This window comes from Molothrus ater, chromosome 15 (assembly GCF_012460135.2).
Source record: "Molothrus ater isolate BHLD 08-10-18 breed brown headed cowbird chromosome 15, BPBGC_Mater_1.1, whole genome shotgun sequence".
Taxonomy (NCBI): Eukaryota; Metazoa; Chordata; class Aves; order Passeriformes; family Icteridae; genus Molothrus; species Molothrus ater.
In genome coordinates this window covers 2449146-2469482 of record NC_050492.2, presented here as the reverse complement: position 1 = coordinate 2469482, position 20337 = coordinate 2449146, and the positions used below count along the sequence as shown (strand labels likewise).

At 54.3% G+C, this 20337-nt stretch overlaps 2 protein-coding genes across 2 annotated transcripts; both read left to right on the top strand.

Moving 5' to 3' along the window:
- Positions 1–2721: 2721 nt before the first annotated feature.
- Positions 2722–11684, top strand: LOC118692231 (protocadherin-16-like). The gene is made up of 3 exons (XM_036391905.2): positions 2722–5246; positions 6946–7051; positions 8588–11684. The coding sequence occupies exons 1-3, from the start codon at positions 2811–2813 to the stop codon at positions 11221–11223; spliced, it is 5178 nt and encodes a 1725-aa protein (XP_036247798.1). The 5' UTR covers positions 2722–2810; the 3' UTR covers positions 11224–11684.
- Positions 11685–12012: 328 nt separating this feature from the next.
- On the top strand, positions 12013–20284 carry LOC118692229 (uncharacterized). The gene is made up of 2 exons (XM_036391903.2): positions 12013–14554; positions 15950–20284. The coding sequence occupies exons 1-2, from the start codon at positions 12112–12114 to the stop codon at positions 19039–19041; spliced, it is 5535 nt and encodes a 1844-aa protein (XP_036247796.1). The 5' UTR covers positions 12013–12111; the 3' UTR covers positions 19042–20284.
- The last annotated feature ends 53 nt before the right edge of the window (positions 20285–20337 follow it).

The following is a 20337-nucleotide window of genomic DNA, read 5'->3' as shown; positions in this document are numbered from 1 at the left end:
CAGAACCGGGCACGGGACCACTGAGATTTCATTCAGAGGATCTGAATTCCCAGATGAAAGACCAGGAAGGATTTTGGAAATTGAAATTGCTCAGGTTTCAAGTGCGGGCAGAATTTTCTTTTAGCACGGCTGTGTCCTGAAACACGAAGCCATACCAGGAACTGAGCAGGATTTGCTGCTGTAATGCTTTTCTAACATAGTTTTAAATGACAGAATGAGGAGAACTGTTTTTTTGGGTCTTCTAAGGATAAAGATGTCATCAGTAAAACAAAAGATGAGGAAGCCTTCAATATCACTGTATGCCCGAGGAGATAAGCGAATTCCTTGGCACATTTATGCAAATCTTTCTTGTTATGGGTATAGTTCCTGCGTTTGTCCTAAAATACAGTGTGCCTCCGTCTAGCAGTATTCAAACTTCTTTTTTTTAATTAATACCCATCCATTTCACTGTTGTGACCCAAAGGAAAACACCAGCATTGTCTCTCTAGTGCTGCTCGGTAAGTGACCTTCTTTCATTTCTCCAAAATAATTCTGAATATACTCTGAAAGAATATAAACGTCGGTGGAAGAGCAGCATCTTCTGATGAGCAAAGATATTGTTACAGCCAAGAGCTCTGTCAGGGATCACTGTTCTTACACCTGAAGCCGAAGGACACCATTTCCCTGCTGAAATGATGGCAGCAGCAATAATTGAGCTCCTGCCCTCAGGGTAGGAAATGTCTGTGGAGGCTTTTCTCGGCCTGTGTCTTTCCCCCTGCTGCGCAGCGATGCCAAAGATTAGGATAAGGAGAAGGAAATACAATTTCCCCCTCGGAGGTGAAAAATGGGCACAAAGCAAGTGGATTACAGGTGTCACAGTTGTTTTTGTGTAGCAAGGAAAAAAAAAAAAAAAGTGAAGCCACTTTCGCAGCACATCTGCTGCTGTGCTTGGCCTACGGTTTGAGTTCTCTGTTGGTGATAATGACCGCAGCTCGAGAGGTGGACGTGGCACTCGAAGGGAAGACAGGAGGAGCTGCCCTTTGAGTTATGTCAGTGGTTTAGATCTTATCACGCTTCCAAGTCAAGGGGTGATAAGAGGAAGTCGCCGGAAATCACTTCATTCGTGCAAGATCTTAGTAGTTTAAAATTTCCGGGAATCCTGAAGTCAACCCTAATTGTTACTTTCTCCTCCTATACAGGTACGAAGTTTTTACTTTAAAACAAATGAAGACATTTGTTTTAAAGTAAAGTAAAGAAGAATTCCTGAAGAATTTCCAGGACTTGACCTCTTGAGTATTGTTTGACAGCGTCACTCCTTTTAGCAAACAAAAATAAGGGGAAAACATCTAGGAAACTAAAGAAAAGGTACCAAACCCAAGAGGGTTGTGGTACTTTATTAGAATAATTTTTAATAGCGTAGTTTCTTTTATAATAAAAATCCGAACTAAAAATGCTCGAGACACAGGTAAATAATGCAAGAACTATTTTGGTCCCTCCTTCATTTTTTAATTCTCCAAGAGAAAGGCTGGGCTCGGCTCGCGGGCAGCTGTGCACATCCTCAGTGCATTCTTCGTTGCAGAAGCAGTCAAGGTGTAAATCTGTCTTCGGGGCCTGTGTGACTCTGAGGTTTTCATCCGATTTCCGGCACAAATTCTGCTTCACAGTACCCGACTGTGCTCAGAACCCCTCGATATCCCCTCCACCTCCGTTTTCCTGCGGCTGTTCCTAACAGGTCTGCTGTAGACATCTCCTTCTTAGCGAGTTTGATTCTGCCTCTAATCATCTCACAATAAGTCTTACAAATTCCTGAAGCCCCCTTGAAACACCTCATAACCAATTCGTTCTCTTCCATGACATTTTTTTCCTGATAATCCGTGAGAATCTCTAGAACTTTTTTCTTTATATTTTACAGAGTTTTTGTTGAACCTCTGAGTTCAACAGATTATTCTTTTAATGGCCCGTCTGTTAGTGTGATGAGAGCTTTATCTTTGCCATTGTCTCCGTTAGCTCCTCGTTAGCGTTTGTGTATCGCGGAGTTTAATTTAGGGGCTCTCTGTTTGTTTCCTTGCCTTTCGTATTAACCGGCTCTTGGCCATACACCCCTAGGCAGATACGGGACTTCAAGTTTAGCATCTTTTTCACATAGAAAAGTGTAAAAGTCAGGCGAGGTGTGAAACTCAGAAATAAAAAAATAGCATTAGGATGATGTGTCCTAGGACAGCTTTATCATCCTGCTGTGATGGCGACCTGTGGTGATAATGAAACTTTTACTCAAGGACAATTCTTTGTCAGCTCTCTGGCACCAGCTCTCGCTTTCAATAGCTTCTCTGACTCGCCACACCTACTAATCGTCCTGTGCTGATTAACAAGTGGAGAAGAGAAAGAAAATCTCTTCTGTGGAAGCGGAACTTGCCGTGTCTACACAAAGCAAACCAAAAGCTGCATATGAAGAGTTCGTGGTTGCGAGCTGGGATGTGATACCCGGAGCAGCGCTCTGTGTGTGGGCAGGAATCCCACTTCTGAGAGAGAAGAGCTTTTACACCGCACCTTTTTTATCCTCTTTGGCACAAAGAGCGCGGGTTCAAGCAGCAAACCCCGAGCCGGCAGCGCTGCCCCGATGGAGAGCAAATATTCCCCCTTCCGACGCTGGGTGGGGATGTTGGCCGCGGACCGGAGCGTTCCTCGGTCCGCCCAGGCTTTGCAGACACAGGGAGACAAAAAAACCGTGTGAGCTGAGCTGCTCGCAAAGGAGTCAGAGCACTCGGGGGCTTCCAGATTCCTTCACCCCAGGATTGCTGGCCCACACCGCTCTTTTTCGGACGCTGCTAAAAATGCTGGGAGCCGCCGAGGACTGCGGATGGCTTTTTTGGAGAGTGATGGCCTGTGGGAGACCGAGCGGTGACAGAAAGAGGCAAGTGATCTTGTTTATTCTGTGTATTTGCGTGTGTCAGAGCGGGGCTGAAACCCTCCGCTACTCCCTGCCGGAGGAAATGGAGAGCGACTTCTTCGTCGCCAATATCGCCAAGGACCTGGGGGTTCCTCTGAGCCAGCTTGCGGCTCGCAAAGCCCGCGTTGTGTCCGAGGGGAACGAGCAGCTTTTCCGACTCAATCAAAACACCGGAGTCCTGACGGCAAAGGAGTCGCTGGACCGAGAGGAGATCTGTCCGCAGAGCGATACCTGCACGCTCGTCTTTAAGATATTCTTTGAAAATCCGTTGCAGCTTATCCGAGGGGAGGTGGAAGTTCGTGACGTAAACGACAACTCGCCCGTGTTCCCGGAGAAGGAGATGGTTTTAGAGATTCTGGAAACAGCATCTCCTGGCTCCCGTTTCCCCCTCGAAAGCGCCCAGGACAAGGACGTGGGCATTAATGGTTTGCAGAACTACAGCCTTGCGCCCAATCCTCATTTCTCCCTCTCTCTGGGAACAGGAAAAAATGGTGTAAAATATGCGGAGCTCGTCCTACAGCGTCAGCTCGACCGTGAAGAGCAGGGAGAGCTGAATTTACTTCTGACCGCCACCGACGGGGGGTCACCACCCAGGTCGGGCACGGCTCAGGTACGGATCGTGGTTGTGGATGCCAATGATAACATTCCTGTCTTCGAAAGGGAGAGCTACGAGGTGCGCCTGGCTGAGAACAGCCCCCTGGAGCAGCTGGTGGTCAGAGTCGCTGCCACGGATCCCGACGAAGGGTCCTACGGGAAAGTGCGTTATGCCTTTACCCAGACATCGGAGCGATCCCGGCAGCTCTTCCAGCTGAACCCGACCACCGGTGAAATCCGAGTCGCAGGAAAACTGGATTTTGAGGAAGCAAAATCCCACACTATGGTGGTGAAAGCCACGGACGGCGGAGGGCTGTCTGCGCACTGCAAAGTGCAGGTGGAGGTCCTGGACGAGAATGACAACGCCCCGGAGATAGCGCTCACCTCCCTCAGCGCCTCCATTCCCGAGGACGCCCCGCCACGCACCGTGGTGGCTCTGTTCAGTGTGCGGGACCGGGACTCGGGGGACAACGGCAGGACGGAGTGCTCCATCGACGGGGACTTGCCGTTCAGCCTCACCCCCACTTTGGATAATTACTACGAACTGAGAACAAACGCGGCTCTGGACAGGGAGAGGACGGCGGAGTATAACATCACCATCACAGCCACAGACTGGGGTAGGAAGCGGCTGAGCTCTCAGGAAAGCATCTTCGTGCAGATATCAGATGTGAACGACAACCCCCCAGAGTTCACCCAGGAGATTTATACCATGTCTGTCACGGAGAACAACAGCCCCATGCTCCGCATCGGCAGCATGAAGGCCACGGACGCCGACGCAGGAATAAATGCCCGTGTGAATTACGCACTGGTGCGGCAGGAGGGCAAAGAGCAGCCCGAGGTGTCAGTCAACGCTGAAAACGGGGATGTTTATATCCTCCGCCCGCTGGACTACGAGAAGGTGCGCTCCTTCGAGGTGACAGTGAGCGCAGCCGACGGCGGCTCCCCGCCGCTCAGCGCCCAGGCCGTGCTGCGCATCGTCGTGCGCGACGAGAACGACAACGCGCCCGTGCTGCTGCACCCGGGCCCCGACAGCAGCGCGGCCGGAGAGCTGGTGCCGCGCTGGGCACCGTCCGGCTACCTGGTGGCCAAGGTGGTGGCGGTGGACGCGGACGCGGGGCAGAACGCGTGGCTGAACTACGAGCTGGCCAAGGCCACGGAGCCGGGGCTGTTCCGCGTGGGGCTGCACAGCGGCGAGGTGCGCACGGCGCGGGCCGTGACCGAGCGGGACGCGGCCCGGCAGAGGCTCATCGTGCTGGTGCGGGACCGCGGGCAGCCCTCACGCTCTGCCACCGCCACCCTCGCCGTGGCACTGGTGGACGGCTTCTCCGAAGCCCATTTACGGGTGAGCAAGGAGGCACCGGCCGCCGAGCCCGACGGGCCGCTTACTCTTTACCTCATCGCCTCCCTGGTCTGCGTGTCGGCGCTGTTCCTCGTCACCGCGGTGGCCGCCCTGGTAGTGAAGGTGCGGCGGGCCAGGCGGAGCGAGACGGAGACTTTGCCCACGTTCCCAACGACAGCCACGGAGAGCAGCGCGGGCTCCCTGCCCCGCAGCTACGTGTACGACGTCTGCTTCGCCGCCGGCACCGTCAACAGCGAGTTCCGTTTCCTCAGGCCGCTCTTCCCCTGCTTCCCCGCCGGGCTGCCCCCAGGGCCCGGCGAGCAGCGGAGCTCGGTGTGCTCGCAGGACGCCGCCAACCTCGGGGCCGAGGGCGACTGGACTGCGCAGGTGAGGGACTGACAGGGCCATCGGACAGGCGGGAGGGAGGTGTGACAAGCCCTGGGAGCAAGGACTATTGAAGCTGCAGAACTGCAGGTGGAGGAGTCCCTGGGGTGGGAGGAGATGATAGAAAGCATCTCAGAACTGCTGGAGAGGCCTCCCAGGAGGATCCAGCAGGGCTCAGCTGCTCCCCAAATGATGACTAACCATGCCTCTCTGCATCATAGAAGGATAGAACATTTTGGGTTGGAATGAACCTTTAAAAGCTGTTAAGTCCAAACCCTCATGCCCTGAGCACAGATACCTTCAACTAGACCAGGTTGCTCAGAGCTCCAGCTAAGCTGACCTTGGATATTTCCAGGGCGGGGCACCCACCACCTCTCTGGGCAGCTGGGCCCATATCCATGCTGAGTATTCGTGATAGATCAAGTCTTTGGTGTCTCTTCAAAGGGGAGGATTGAGGCCGTGAGAAGGTGAAAAGTACAGGTAGAGATGTGTCACAGCAGATCTGGCCACAACACACCATACAATGTCAGAAGGCTTCAAGCATTAGCCCATACAGACTAACACCATACCCCTCCAAAAGGCTCCAAGAGTGTGACCTTCTTGTTCTTTAGCCCAGCCTTTTATACCCTTCATGTTCATGCATTGCACCTGTGTGTCCTCTCTACCTTTTTGCGATTGATCAGTGCACCTGGGCATGCCAGGGCTCATCACTTTCAATACTGATCACCTGTCCTGCACAGCTGTAGCCCATTGGGGATGAGGCTGGGCCGCAGCCCCATCCCCAATTACCACAACCCGTGTGCCCACAGACGTGTGGGTCCTGCCCACACACTGTGTAGAGACCTGGAGCAGGAATGACACCATTCCTAAGGATACATCCTCCCGGAGGTGGCAGTAACAGGAATGTAGTGGCCTGTCCAGCGTCAGATGGGACTGCAGGGACAGCTGTGCAAAGGGTGACCCCAGCCATGTCCCCTGCGCTGCTGTTGGGAGCTGGTGCTCGGTGCTGCCCTGTGCCATTCACCAGGGTGGTGGCAGTGCTGAACTCAAGCTGTCTTACAAACTGCTGGAGCCTATGGAGGTGGGAACCACTGCCATTAAATTCCCTTATGTTTTTGTGACTTGCATTGATAGTGTTGGCCAGAAAAGTGTGGTTATCAGTCAGCCACCTCTTAGTATGGGATTCTATAGGGACTCCATGGAGAGTGTCCAAGGATCCATCTAGCATTTCACAGTAGGAAGGATGATGAACATGGATGAGGTTGGAGAAACACAAACACCATCAGGGTCAGTTAATATTTTCATATTTCATAACCGCCACTTGGACTAACTTTACTGCAGAGTGTCAGAATCACAGTAGCCTCAGGGAAGACAAGGACCCTTCTTGATATATCAAAATTAAACCACATTTACTGTTTGTGGTTTCTGTTTGGGCCTCTCACCATTTCAAATTACTCAAAACTCATAAAAGTTTTATAGAGATTCATTAAGATTTTGCAATAGTATCTTTTTGGAGGAGGTTTCTGACTTCAGGTGTTCTTCATTCAGGTCAGAGATCCACCAAGTCTTGCTTGCTCTTTGGCTCCCAGTAGAGAGGAGGGGTGTGACACAGGCAGTGGTGTAATTCACATCCTCTGAGCTTCTCGGTGAGGCTTGCTTTCCTTCAACTGCAAATAACAGCTGCTCTCTCTGTTCTTTGCAGGGCAGTGCTCCCCTCTCTGAAGATACGGGGCCCAGAGCTGCAGGTGCAGTTTGCCCTGCAAACAGGGAGCTGGAGCTAAATGTCAGTTCTGAGCAAAACCCTTGGCTCTCCCATCAATAAGCGAAGAGAAAGTCAAGTTTGTCCTCACACGGAAAAGGGAACAAAGAGACCAAACACCTTCCTAAAAAGTACCAGGGAGATGAAACCTTCTCTGTGAGAGTACTTTCCCCTTGAGCAGTACTTTATTCATGTAGATGTTTTGTAACTGTGCTGTTGATGGAGAAGGAGAACCGTGCTGCATGTTGATTACATAATAATCAATTATGATCATAATAATCAATTATGATCATAATAATCAACAATTATCATACATAATAAAGTATGATTGTGAGAGTGCTTTTACATACTTCAAGAAATACAGAAAACTGGCAGCAGATCTTTAACTTCTTGTTACACCACCTTCTCTGGGGGATTTCCTTTCGTGCTTTGTTTGTTTCTTTCTTTTTATGGAGAGAGTTTATATAAAAATATCTTAATTTTCTGCCGTGTATTCAACACCAGGCAAAACAGATATTATGTAAAATTAAGTGGTGCTTGCAAAGGAATTTCTTACAAAATAGGCAGAAGCTGTTTACATTTTGAACTGCTGGCATTGGCACACGACATATTTGACCAGGAATTTACAGGCTCTCCTAATTATAAAGAGTGGGCTTTGAGCGGTGTATTCTTTCTTCCTTTCTTTTTTTTCCATAAAGTTGAAAATACTATTTCACGGTTTTTAAAACCCAAGATAATTAAAAGTATTGTTTGTGGGTTTTCAGTAAAATAGACGAAACCATTTACAATTAGTTTAGGACGCTGTAGAATATAGGGTGTCAAGAAGCTTTCTGGTTTTCTTTGGTCAGCCGGTATTAAACTATAAAGTAATGTGATAATTCCTGTCGTTGAACCATTTTAAAGAGTCAAATGAGTGATGTCAGAAAACAATAAAATCTGCTTGGAACTCCCCCGGGTGAGTGTGCTGTCTCGAGATCGCTTGCCACAGTCATGGCCGAGGAAAAAGCCAACTCAAGAGCAGGATTTCGGGAATAAATCCGTGCATCTGGAATGGAATTAATGCCGGGGAAAATCAGAACGATCTGGGAAATAGGACGGTCTCAGAAGTCGGAGCAAGGCGGAAGAGTTTTTTTCTGAGTGGAGCTGAGGTCTGAGATGCTGCCTCCAGCCCATTCCCAAAGGCTCCCAGCAGAAGAAGTCATGAACTGCGGGAACAATCTCTGTCCATTCCGAGAACGACCCTGGCGCTTGCTGCCGTGGTTAAAAGACCACCTCACCTGGTGGCTGGACCCCTGTAACAATACACAGCTGTTCCAGCTGAGCAGCCGGAAAATCCTTTATTCAAAGAGTTCACACTGCGGGAAGTGGGGGGGAACCAAAACAAAAGGAACGACCCAGCTTTATATAAACTTTGTTTTGAAGTAGAAGGTAAACAGAGGCATTGCTCATCCAGCCAGTGGCCATACTTTGAATACGGTTGTATGGACATTTCAATCTCTATGCTTTGACCTAGGAAGGGAGAAAACGAGCCGTTAATCTCTGCTTTCCAGGCTTTGCGCTGGGAAATCTTCGAATCCTTCTACAGCTCGGCCGCCTGGTGCCGCTGCTGACCGCGGGAGCTCCGCGCAGCTCCAGAGCTCCGCTGCCCCCGCGATTCTGGCGGGCGGGGCTGCACCATCCCGGGCTGCTCCGCTCGGGGGTCGGCAGGCTGTATCGGCAGCTCCATCCGGCTTACAGAGGAGGAGATCGGGTCTCTGGAAGAGAATGAAGCCGAGGAAGAGCGAGGAACCGCTCCCGGGGCGAGCGGCGGCTCTACTCCTTGTCCTCTGCGTCTCGGGGATGAGAGCAGAAACCGCTCGGTACTCTGTGCCCGAAGAGGCGGAGAGAGGCTCTTTTGTAGCGAATATCGCTAAGGATTTGGGACTAACCGGTGAGGAATTATTGGCTCGTCAGGCTCGAGTCGTTCCTGAAGGAGAAAAGCAGTATTTACAGCTGAACCAGCACACCGGGGACTTGGTGGTGAGAGAGCAAATGGATCGGGAAGAGCTGTGTGGACAGAGCGAGCCCTGCTTGGTGCGTTTCGAGGTGCTGCTGGAGAGCCCACTGCAGTCCTTCCGAGCTGAGGTGAGACTCACCGACATAAATGATCATGCTCCTGTGTTCTTAAACAGAGAGATTGTTTTAACGATCCCGGAATCTGCAATGCCCGGGACTCGATTTTTGTTGGAAAGAGCTCACGATCCAGACGTGGGGAACAACAGCCTTCAGCATTATAGTATCAGCTCGAACGAGTATTTCCATGTGTACACCCAGCGGCGAAATGACGGCGGGAGGTACGCCGAGCTGGTGTTGGATCGAGCCCTGGACCGGGAGCAGCAGGCAGAAGTTCTTTTCATCATCACGGCTGTGGATGGTGGGAATCCACCGCGGTCTGGCACAGCTTTAATCCGCGTGGTAGTCCTGGATATAAACGACAACATCCCGGTATTTACCCAGACTCTGTATAAAATCTCTGTAATGGAAAATAGCTCAGAGGACACCATAGTGGTGGCAGTGTCTGCTAGCGATTTAGACGAAGGAACGAATGGGGAAATATTGTATTCCATATTTCAAAATTCAGAGGAAGATCTCCAAACATTTAAAATAAACCCAGAGACAGGCCAGATTCGACTCAAAAAGCCTTTGGATTATGAAGAAAAAAAGAGCTATGAGATAGACGTCCAAGCCACAGACGGAGGGGGCCTGTCCACGCATTGCAAGGTGGAGGTGCAGGTGAAGGACGTGAACGATAATGCCCCCGAGGTGATCATCACCTCGCTCACCAGCACCCTCTCCGAAGCCGCCCCGCCGGACACCGTGGTGGCCCTCTTCAACGTGAGAGACCGGGACTCGGGGGACAATGGCAGGACGAGCTGCGAGCTGACAGGAGAGCAACCCTTCAGGATCACTCTGCTGGCAGCCGACGCGTACGCGCTGGTGACATCAGAGACGCTGGACCGGGAGCAGGTGGAGGAATACAACGTGACGGTGCGAGCTCGAGACGAGGGCTCCCCCGCCCTCTCGGCATCCAAAACCCTGCTCGTGCGGCTCTTGGATGTGAACGACAATGCACCCACCTTCACCCAGGCCATTTACACCATGGCGATGAGCGAAAACGAGCCCGCGGGGAGGAGCCTGGGCCGCCTCAGTGCCACGGACCCTGACGCGGGAGAGAACGCCCGCGTGAGATACTCGGTAGTGCCGCCACCGACGGGCACCCTCGCCGCCGCATCCTTCGTGTCAGTGGACGCGGAGAGTGGAACCGTCCGGACTTTGCGCCCGCTGGACTACGAGAAGGTTCCTGCCTTCGAGGTGACAGTGAGCGCAGCCGACAGCGGCTCCCCGCCGCTCAGCGCCCAGGCCGTGCTGCGCATCGTCGTGCGCGACGAGAACGACAACGCGCCCGTGCTGCTGCACCCGGGCCCCGACAGCAGCGCGGCCGGAGAGCTGGTGCCGCGCTGGGCACCGTCCGGCTATCTGGTGGCCAAGGTGGTGGCGGTGGACGCGGACGCGGGGCAGAACGCGTGGCTGAACTACGAGCTGGCCAAGGCCACGGAGCCGGGGCTGTTCCGCGTGGGGCTGCACAGCGGCGAGGTGCGCACGGCGCGGGCCGTGACCGAGCGGGACGCGGCCCGGCAGAGGCTCATCGTGCTGGTGCGGGACCGCGGGCGGCCTCCGCGCTCTGCCACTGCCACCCTCGCCGTGGCACTGGTGGACGATTTCTCCGATGCTTTCCACCAGCTTGGCCACGATCCCGCAGGCGGACAGCAGCCGCAGGTGGCCGAGGAGGAAATGCTCACTACTTACCTCATCGCCTCCCTGTGCTGCGTCTCGTCCCTTTTCCTCTTGTCCGTCCTCGTCTTAACAGCGAACACGCTCTGCAAAGCTCGCGTCCGGGCAGAACTTCCTCCTCCCTCTCCCAGCTGCTACGCGGACGGAGACTTCGCCAGCGACGGCGTGGGCATGGGCAGCACGGGCACTCTGTCGCCAGCTTACCGCTACGAAATGTGTCTGACCAGCGGCTCGGGGAGGAGCGAATTCCAGTTCGTGAGGCCAATCCTGCCCAGCCTTCATAGCAACGCAGAGGCGGGGCTGGACAAGAGCGAGGAGCCGCTACGCCGCTCGCAGCCCGCCTGCGACCGGGACACCCAGGCGGGGAGCACAGCCACTCCTCCCTTTTAGCAGCGAGACTGGCCAGTAGGCGTGCGCGTCCATGCCTGAGCTGTGCTGAGACGCACCTCCCTTCCCCGTCCTCAGAGATTACCCAGTACTAGTAGTGCCATTCCCGGCTGTTATAGGCATAATTTCCCTGCAAAGGCTTCATGCCGGTTTCTCCTGCCGTGGAACGCGGCTCAGTCCCTCCGAAATCAGCCTCTGCCTCATGGTGCCCTGGAAAATCGTTGAGCCTCTCTTGCCGCCGCGTTTCTCGAAAGCCACGGACGCGACAATGGGTAGACAGGAGCACAGCAGGCCAAGAGTTCGGACCAGCGAGGCGAGAAGACTGGAAGCGGAGGAGCTGCCGACGATGCTCCGGCGCCGGAACTCTCCCAGGGATAGTGCCCATCCGCCCTGGAACTTCTCTCCGCGGAGAATGTGAGCGCACCCTGCCGCAGGAGCCCCCGCTCCGGATTCGGGATCGCGGGCCGGGCCGAGCGGCAGCGCGGGCTGCGGGCGGCGGCGGCTGCAGTCCCAGCGCGCACCGCTGGGTGGTGCCCTCGGCCAAGGCGGCGCCGAGCGGCTGCGGCAGCGGAGGCGGCCGAGCCCGGAGCGCCACAGCCCGAGCAAGTTCGGCCCAGCCCAGTCCAGCCCAGCCCAGCTCAGTTCAGTTCAGCTCAGCTTAGACCAGCCCAGCGCAGCCGGGAGGAGGTGGCAGCGGCTGCGGCAGCGAGCGCTGCCCCGTGTCACCCGCTGCCGGCACACCTCGGCTGCCTTACGGGCCGCCGGCCGCAATCTCAGACAGCGAGGGAAGGCGCCCGGCCCGCACTTCGCCGCTCTCCGCCCGGAATCGCCCGGGACACCCGCCGCGACACCGACACCGACACCGCCCGCCGCCGCCGCCGCCGCCGCGCCATGGCGCTCGCAAGGCAAGTGCTTTGTGTGTGTGCTTTGCTGGGGCTGCCGCTCGCTCGCGCCGAGCCCATCCGCTACTCCGTAGCCGAGGAGGCGGAAAGCGGCTCCCTGGTGGGCGAGCTGGCGGAGGACGCGGGGCTGACGCCGGCGCAGCTCTCGGCTCGCCGCGCCCGCCTGGTCTCGGAGGACGGCCGGCAGCATTTTCGCTTCGAGCGCGCCTCCGGCCGCCTCGTCGTGGCGGGGAGGCTCGACCGGGAGGAGCTGTGCGCCCAGTCCGACACCTGCATGCTCCCCCTCGAGCTGCTGCTCTCCAACCCCCTGCAGTTCTTTCGGGTCGAGGTCACTCTCCAGGATATCAATGACCATTCCCCTGTCTTCCCAGAAGATCGAGTCAGTTTTAGGATCCCTGAAACGAGGGAGCCGGGTTCACGTTTCCCACTGGAAGGAGCTCGGGACCTTGATATTGGCAGCAATAACATCCAGGTGTACAGCATCTCTCCCGAGAACGAGTACTTCAGTGTCTCCTATGGAAGTCGGAGGGAGGATGACAAGTATCTTGAACTGGTCTTGGAAAATCCACTAGATAGAGAGGAACAGGAAGAGATGAGCTTCCACATTATTGCTGTAGATGGTGGCTCTCCCCCGAGAACTGGGAGAACAGTAGTGAAAATTGTCATTCTAGATGCAAATGACAATGCTCCGAAATTCACACAAGAGGTGTACATTGGAAAGGTTTTAGAGAACATGCCAGAAGGCTCTGTAGTTCTGACTGTGATGGCAACAGATCCAGATGCAGGAGTTAATGGAGACATTTCCTATCAGCTCAGCCAGGCTGTGGAACAGAGTGAGTCTGCATTTGTGATTGATCCCATAACTGGTGAAATTAAACTCACAAAACCTCTGGACTTCGAGGCAGCAGAGCATCATGAAATCCGTGTAAGAGCCACCGATGGAGGGGGCCTCTCAGCCATCTGCAAGGTGTTGGTGGAGGTGGTGGATGTGAATGACAATGCCCCAGAGCTGGTGGTCAGTTCCTTCAGCAGTCCCCTGCCCGAGAACACAGTGCCCGGCACGGTGGTTGCCCTGTTTACGGTCAGGGACCGGGACTCTGGTGCCAACGGGAAGATCTCCTGTGCCCTGCAGGATCAGCTCTTCTTCTCCCTGCGGCCGGCCTATAAGAATTACTATGAGCTGGTGACAGTGAGCGCGCTGGACCGCGAGGAGACGCCTCAGTACGTCCTGAGGGTCACGGCAGCAGATGCGGGCTCGCCTCCTCTCAGCACCACGCAGACCTTCACCGTGGACATCTCCGACGTCAACGACAACGCCCCCGTCTTCAACCAGACCTCCTACACCATGTACGTGCGGGAGAACAACGTCCCCACGGTGTTTGTTGGGGCCGTGAGCGCTGCAGATGCTGACGTGGGGCTCAATGCCAAGGTGACCTATTCCCTGGCAGCAGAGCAAGGGCCAGAGCGGCCCTGGTGCTCCTGCATCTCGGTGAACTCTGAGACGGGACACGTGTTTGTGCTGCGGCCCCTGGACTACGAGCACTTGAGGCAGACCGAGGTGACGGTCAGTGCCTCTGACGCGGGCTCTCCTCCCCTCCGAGCCAACGTCACCGTCCGCCTTGTGGTGCTGGACGAGAACGACAACGCCCCGCTCGTGCTCTACCCGGCCCCCGAGAGCAGCCCGGCCTCCAGTGAGCTGGTGCCCGTGTCGGCTGAGGCGGGCTACCTCATCAGCAAAGTGGTGGCCGTCGATGCCGACTCGGGACAGAACTCCTGGCTCTCCTACCACCTGCTGAGGGCCACCGACCCAGGCCTGTTTTCCGTGGGCCTCCAAAGCGGCGAGGTGCGTCTCAGGAGGCCGGTGACAGAGAGAGACAGCGTCAAGCAGAAGCTCCTTGTGCTGGTCAGAGACAACGGCAAGCCCCCGCTGTCAGCCACGGCAGCTCTCAGCGCTCTCCTGCTCAAGGACTTCTCCGACGTGCGCCTCCCTCACAGCGGCCCGGCCACCGAGGATCAGGCCGCCTCCCTCACCACCTATTTAATCATTGCCTTGGTCTTTGTCTCCCTCCTCTTCCTCATCTCCACCGCAGCGCTGGTGGCTCGCAGGCTGTGCAGGAGGAAGGAGCTGAAGGCTGGCCAGGTGCTCTATGCTGCCGACACCTTGCAGAGCGGCCTGGCCCATGCAGCCGCTGCTGCAGGGACCCTGCCCCGCCCCTATTGCTACGAGATCAGCCTCACCACGGGCTCGGGCAACAGCGAGTTCAGATTCCTCAAGCCCATCCTGCCCAGCCTGCCCCCACAGCACTGCGCCGTGGGCCAGGGCCCCCATGAGGAACAGGATTTCCCCGCTGGCCCTGTCAGCAGCGAGGACATGGCCCCAGACAGTGCTGGCACTCTCTCTGCAGGACAGTTCAATGCTCTTTCCTTTGACTAGATGGGCTCTGCACAGACTGAGACTTCATGGCCCATCGGAGGAGAAGGCTCATGCCGCAGCATGTGGCAATGGTTCCTCCATAGAAATTTGTATTTTAAATTGGTTTAACCAACTTCCGGTAAATTCTCTTCAAAATACATGTCTGCCACTTCACAAAGCAATGAAGGAAATATAAGAAGACAAGGTGCTCTCACTTTTTTAAAATGGGTTTCACGTCTGTTACTGCCTTTTCTATCAGGCTTTATGTATCTGCTTAAACTCAATCTATGATCTGCTTTCTCTTGCTCACTGACAAGACACAGAATCTTTTTATTCTGATCTTCAAGACAATATCACTTTTGCCCAAATGAATCATATCCTCACTGAAAAAGAAAATCTCTTTTTCCCAGCTCTGGAAAGCAAGGACATTGTGAGTACTAATATCACGTGAGCACTAGGCCCTTTCTTCCCTGGATTCTGGATGTCTCTGTCTGAGATGTCAGCTATGTGTGCTTTGCTTTCTTGGAATTATGTTTGGCCATGCAGACGTTGAATATCTGCAGGTGCTTCAGTTGTGTTGCCTGGTGAAGCAGGGAGTCAGTCCCACCCAGACACTGCAGCACAGGCAATGCCCGCCCAGCAGGGAAGAGGGTGATCTGGACCCTGTGAAAACAGCAGTCTCATCTTCATTATCTAGCTTAGAGTAGAGCAGCAAAAGGCACAAAAAAGTTTTCCTTTGGCTTATGAGAAAGGCCTGTGTGTTCTGTCACCTCAGGATTGCCTTGGAATTACAGGAGCACAAATAGTGGTAGGGTAGATTGTAACTGAACAGAGCTGTAACATGTAACAGAAAGATGTTTGTTGTCATTGAATACATTAAGGGAAAATTCCACAAATATAAAAAGACAATTATTGGAAGGTAGAGTCAAGAAGAACTTAAGAAAAGGTGTTGAGTTTGTTCTGTTCATTGTTGTTCCTGAATCCCAAGGCTTCTTGATGGAAGTAGAAAGTTGTCCCGATGTGATTTTCTGTGTTTGTCTTAGAGACTTCCCATGTCTGCCTTTTCTCCTTCTGAGCACTGTACTGAGCCAGTTACTCTAGAGAAGAGCTGCCACCCCATCGAGAATAATTGGTGGTCTCAATGAAGTCTGTGATGCATGAAATAATCAGAAAGACTCCCTCACACTGTATTCTGACAAAGTTATAGAGATTAAGGTTGTAAACTGGTATACCTCTGAGGTTAACAAATAAAAAATTGTGTAGGACTTAAATACACATGACGTCCTAACTCCTTTTGTGAAAATAGAAATTGTTTAGACGCGTGCTTATCTGGAAAGCTCCTTCAAGGCTTTTCAAAATTCTGCGACTCTTTTCTCACTGTGTTCCTTGACTGAAGCAATGTTTGGTCGTTAAGTGAAGCAATGTCTGGTTGGTACATTGCCTGAGTGTGGAGATGCAGCAAGGAAGGTGTTCATTGGCATGCATGTGCTTTTACCAACTCCCTGTCTCTGTGAGGTTTCTCCTGTCGGGAAAGGCTCTTGGCCGTTGTGGGTTGAGCCTGGTCTTTGGGCTGCCCTGGTTAAGGCCGCGTTGCGGTGCCGGCCCCGGGTTTCTCGCTGCCTTCGGGATCGCGGGCCGGGCCGAGCGGCAGCGCGGGCTGCGGGCGGCGGCGGCTGCAGTCCCAGCGCGCACCGCTGGGTGGTGCCCTCGGCCAAGGCGGCGCCGAGCGGCTGCGGCAGCGGAGGCGGCCGAGCCCGGAGCGCCACAGCCCGAGCAAGCTCGGCCCAGCCCAGCCCAGCTCAGCTCAGTTCAGTTCAGCTTAGACCAGCCCAGCGCAGCCGGGAGGAGGTGGCAGCGGCTGCGGCAGCGAGCGCTGCCCCGTGTCACCCGCTGCCGGCACACCTCGGCTGCCTTACGGGCCGCCGGCCGCAATCTCAGACAGCGAGGGAAGGCGCCCGCCCCGCACTTCGCCGCTCTCCGCCCGGAATCGCCCGGGACACCCGCCGCGACACCCACACCGACACCGACATCGGCCGCCGCCGCCGCCGCCGCCGCCGCGCCATGGCGCTCGCAAGGCAAGTGCTTTGTGTGTGTGCTTTGCTGGGGCTGCCGCTCGCTCGCGCCGAGCCCATCCGCTACTCCGTAGCCGAGGAGGCGGAAAGCGGCTCCCTGGTGGGCGAGCTGGCGGAGGACGCGGGGCTGACGCCGGCGCAGCTCTCGGCTCGCCGCGCCCGCCTGGTCTCGGAGGACGGCCGGCAGCATTTTCGCCTCGAGCGCGCCTCCGGCCGCCTCGTCGTGGCGGGGAGGCTCGACCGGGAGGAGCTGTGCGCCCAGTCCGACACCTGCATGCTCCCCTTCGAGCTGCTGCTCTCCAACCCCCTGCAGTTCTTTCGGGTCGAGGTGACCTTGGACGATATCAATGACCATTCTCCTGTTTTCCGAGAAGAGCGAGTGAATTTTAGGATCCCTGAAATGACAGAGCCAGGTTCTCGTTTCTCACTGGAGGGAGCACAAGACCTCGATATTGGCAGTAATACAGTCCAGGAGTACAGCATCTCTCCCGAGAACGAGTACTTTAGTGTCTCATATGGAAGTCGGAGTGAGGATGTAAAATATATTGAGCTAGTCTTGAAAAAGCCACTAGATAGAGAGGAAGACGCAGAGATGATCTTCTTTCTCATTGCTGTAGATGGGGGCTCTCCTCCCAGAAGTGGGTCAACAGAAGTCAAAATTGTCATTCTAGATGTAAATGACAATGCTCCCAAATTCACACAAGAGGTGTACATTGGAAAGGTTTTGGAGAACACACCAGAAGGCTCTGTGGTTCTGACTGTGCTGGCAACTGATCCAGATGTAGGAGTCAATGGAGACATTTCCTATCAACTAAGCCAGGCAGTGGGACAGAGTGAGTCAGCATTCATGATTGATCCCAAAACTGGGGAAATTAAACTCACAAAACCTCTGGACTTTGAGGCAGCAGAGCATCATGAACTCCGTGTTACAGCCACAGATGGTGGAGGGCTGTCAGCAATCTGCAAGGTGTTGGTGGAGGTGGTGGATGTGAATGACAATGCCCCAGAGCTGGTGGTCAGTTCCTTCAGCAGTCCCCTCCCCGAGAACACAGTGCCCGGCACGGTGGTTGCCCTGTTTACGGTCAGGGACCGGGACTCTGGTGCCAACGGGAAGATCTCCTGTGCCCTGCAGGATCAGCTCTTCTTCTCCCTGCGGCCGGCCTATAAGAATTACTATGAGCTGGTGACAGTGAGCGCGCTGGACCGCGAGGAGACGCCTCAGTACGTCCTGAGTGTCACGGCAGCAGATGCGGGCTCGCCTCCTCTCAGCACCACGCAGACCTTCACCGTGGACATCTCCGACGTCAACGACAACGCCCCCGTCTTCAACCAGACCTCCTACACCATGTACGTGCGGGAGAACAACGTCCCCACGGTGTTTGTTGGGGCCGTGAGCGCTGCAGATGCTGACGTGGGGCTCAATGCCAAGGTGACCTATTCCCTGGCAGCAGAGCAAGGGCCAGAGCGGCCCTGGTGCTCCTGCATCTCGGTGAACTCTGAGACGGGACACGTGTTTGTGCTGCGGCCCCTGGACTACGAGCACTTGAGGCAGACCGAGGTGACGGTCAGTGCCTCTGACGCGGGCTCTCCTCCCCTCCGAGCCAACGTCACCGTCCGCCTTGTGGTGCTGGACGAGAACGACAACGCCCCGCTCGTGCTCTACCCGGCCCCCGAGAGCAGCCCGGCCTCCAGTGAGCTGGTGCCCGTGTCGGCTGAGGCGGGCTACCTCATCAGCAAAGTGGTGGCCGTCGATGCCGACTCGGGACAGAACTCCTGGCTCTCCTACCACCTGCTGAGGGCCACCGACCCAGGCCTGTTTTCCGTGGGCCTCCAAAGCGGCGAGGTGCGTCTCAGGAGGCCGGTGACAGAGAGAGACAGCGTCAAGCAGAAGCTCCTTGTGCTGGTCAGAGACAACGGCAAGCCCCCGCTGTCAGCCACGGCAGCTCTCAGCGCTCTCCTGCTCAAGGACTTCTCCGACGTGCGCCTCCCGCACAGCGGCCCGGCCACCGAAGATCAGGCGGCCTCCCTCACCACCTATTTAATCATTGCCTTGGTCTTTGTCTCCCTCCTCTTCCTCATCTCCACCGCAGCGCTGGTGGCTCGCAGGCTGTGCAGGAGGAAGGAGCTAAAGGCTGGCCAGGTGCTCTATGCTGCCGACACCTTGCAGAGCGGCCTGGCCCATGCAGCCGCTGCTGCAGGGACCCTGCCCCGCCCCTATTGCTACGAGATCAGCCTCACCACGGGCTCGGGCAACAGCGAGTTCAGATTCCTCAAGCCCATCCTGCCCAGCCTGCCCCCACAGCACTGCGCCGTGGGCCAGGGCCCCCATGAGGAACAGGATTTCCCCGCAGGCCCTGTCAGCAGCGAGGACATGGCCCCAGACAGTGCTGGCACTCTCTCTGCAGGACAGTTCAACGCTCTTTCCTTTGACTAGATGGAGTCTGCACAGCAGGAGGCTTTACAGCTCTTAGTAGAAAGGGATTCAGGCTGCAACCTGTGCCACTGATTTGTCCCAAGAAAACCTTTGTTTTCAACTGGCATAACCAATTTCACTCATATTCTGAGTCAGAATAATAGTTTTCAACTTCTCCAAAAACAGAAAGAAGAAAACAAAAGAAAGGTTCTCACTTCATCAGGAACATACTTTAGTTCAGGTATGGTCATTTCTGATACGATTTATGAATGGAGTTACCACTCCTTCTACGTTCCTCTCTCTTACTTTCTGACTAGGCCATGAAACTCCTATTAATTGCTATAACACAACGGTCGAGTTGAGCAGACAAACCTCACACTTGCTGAATTGGCACCAAAGCCCTTTTCCCTGCCCAGAAAAGCAAGATCGTACAAAATCGTTTCTCACGATTCTCTGCTAGCATGGGACTTTTTCTTTCTGGGGTTCTGGATGTCTCTGTCTGAGATGTGCAGGCTCGGTGTGTTATGCTTTTTCTCAGTATGTCTGTCTGTTCGACCATTGTGAAACTACTGATGTTTCACTATTTCTTCCCTGGGAAACAGTGAATTTGCCGTATCCAGCCATTGCAATGTTGGCAATTCCAGCTCTGTAGAGTAAAATGCTATTTTGACCCTATGAGTACAGGGGTCTCATCTTCCCCAAGGCAGAGAAGAGCAGGAAACTGCACAACAAAATCTTCCTTTGGCCCATGTGTGGGTTTGGTGTTCTGTCCTATTCAGAGTGTCTTGGAAGTACAGTACTAGAAGATGTGATAGGGTAGGCTGTATCTGTAGAGAGTCTTTCTGTGCATGAAAAGGTCACATGTCCATTATAGATAATTTCCTGAAGATAAAATCAAGAATTTGAAAACTTTGAGTTTTGTTTCCTCATTCATCTTTCTGAATTCAGTGGCTTCTTGTTGGGAGTAGAAGACTGTCCCTGCAGGATATTGTTCATTTGTGTTAGAACGTTTGCATTCCCATTTTTGCCATTTCTCCTTCTCCCTTCTGAAATGTACAGAGCATTACTTTGCAGTTTCCTGTAGAGAAGGACTGCCACCTCCTCTAGAATGACTGGCTGTGATGCATGAAATACTCGGAAAGCCTCTCTCACACTGTGATGTGCTGAAGTTATACAGTTTAACATTATAAATTGGTATAATTGTGGGATTAAAAAGTGAAAAAATGTGTAATACTGAAATAAAGAGAATACTCAGACTGCTTAAGTGGAGACAGATTTTTTTCTAGAGACATTGTTTCTGGTAAGGTCCTTTAAAGA

Bases quoted from the DNA above. Each gene is read 5' to 3' on its own strand.
- LOC118692231 (XM_036391905.2), top strand. From the start codon at position 2,811: ATGCTGGGAGCCGCCGAGGACTGCGGATGGCTTTTTTGGAGAGTGATG. The intron at 5,247-6,945 runs GTGAGGGACTGA...TGTTCTTTGCAG, and splicing joins AGGGCGACTGGACTGCGCAG to GGCAGTGCTCCCCTCTCTGA. The intron at 7,052-8,587 runs TCTCCCATCAAT...ATCCTTCTACAG, and splicing joins TTCTGAGCAAAACCCTTGGC to CTCGGCCGCCTGGTGCCGCT.
- LOC118692229 (XM_036391903.2), top strand. From the start codon at position 12,112: ATGGCGCTCGCAAGGCAAGTGCTTTGTGTGTGTGCTTTGCTGGGGCTG. The intron at 14,555-15,949 runs AGATGGGCTCTG...TTGGTCGTTAAG, and splicing joins CAATGCTCTTTCCTTTGACT to TGAAGCAATGTCTGGTTGGT.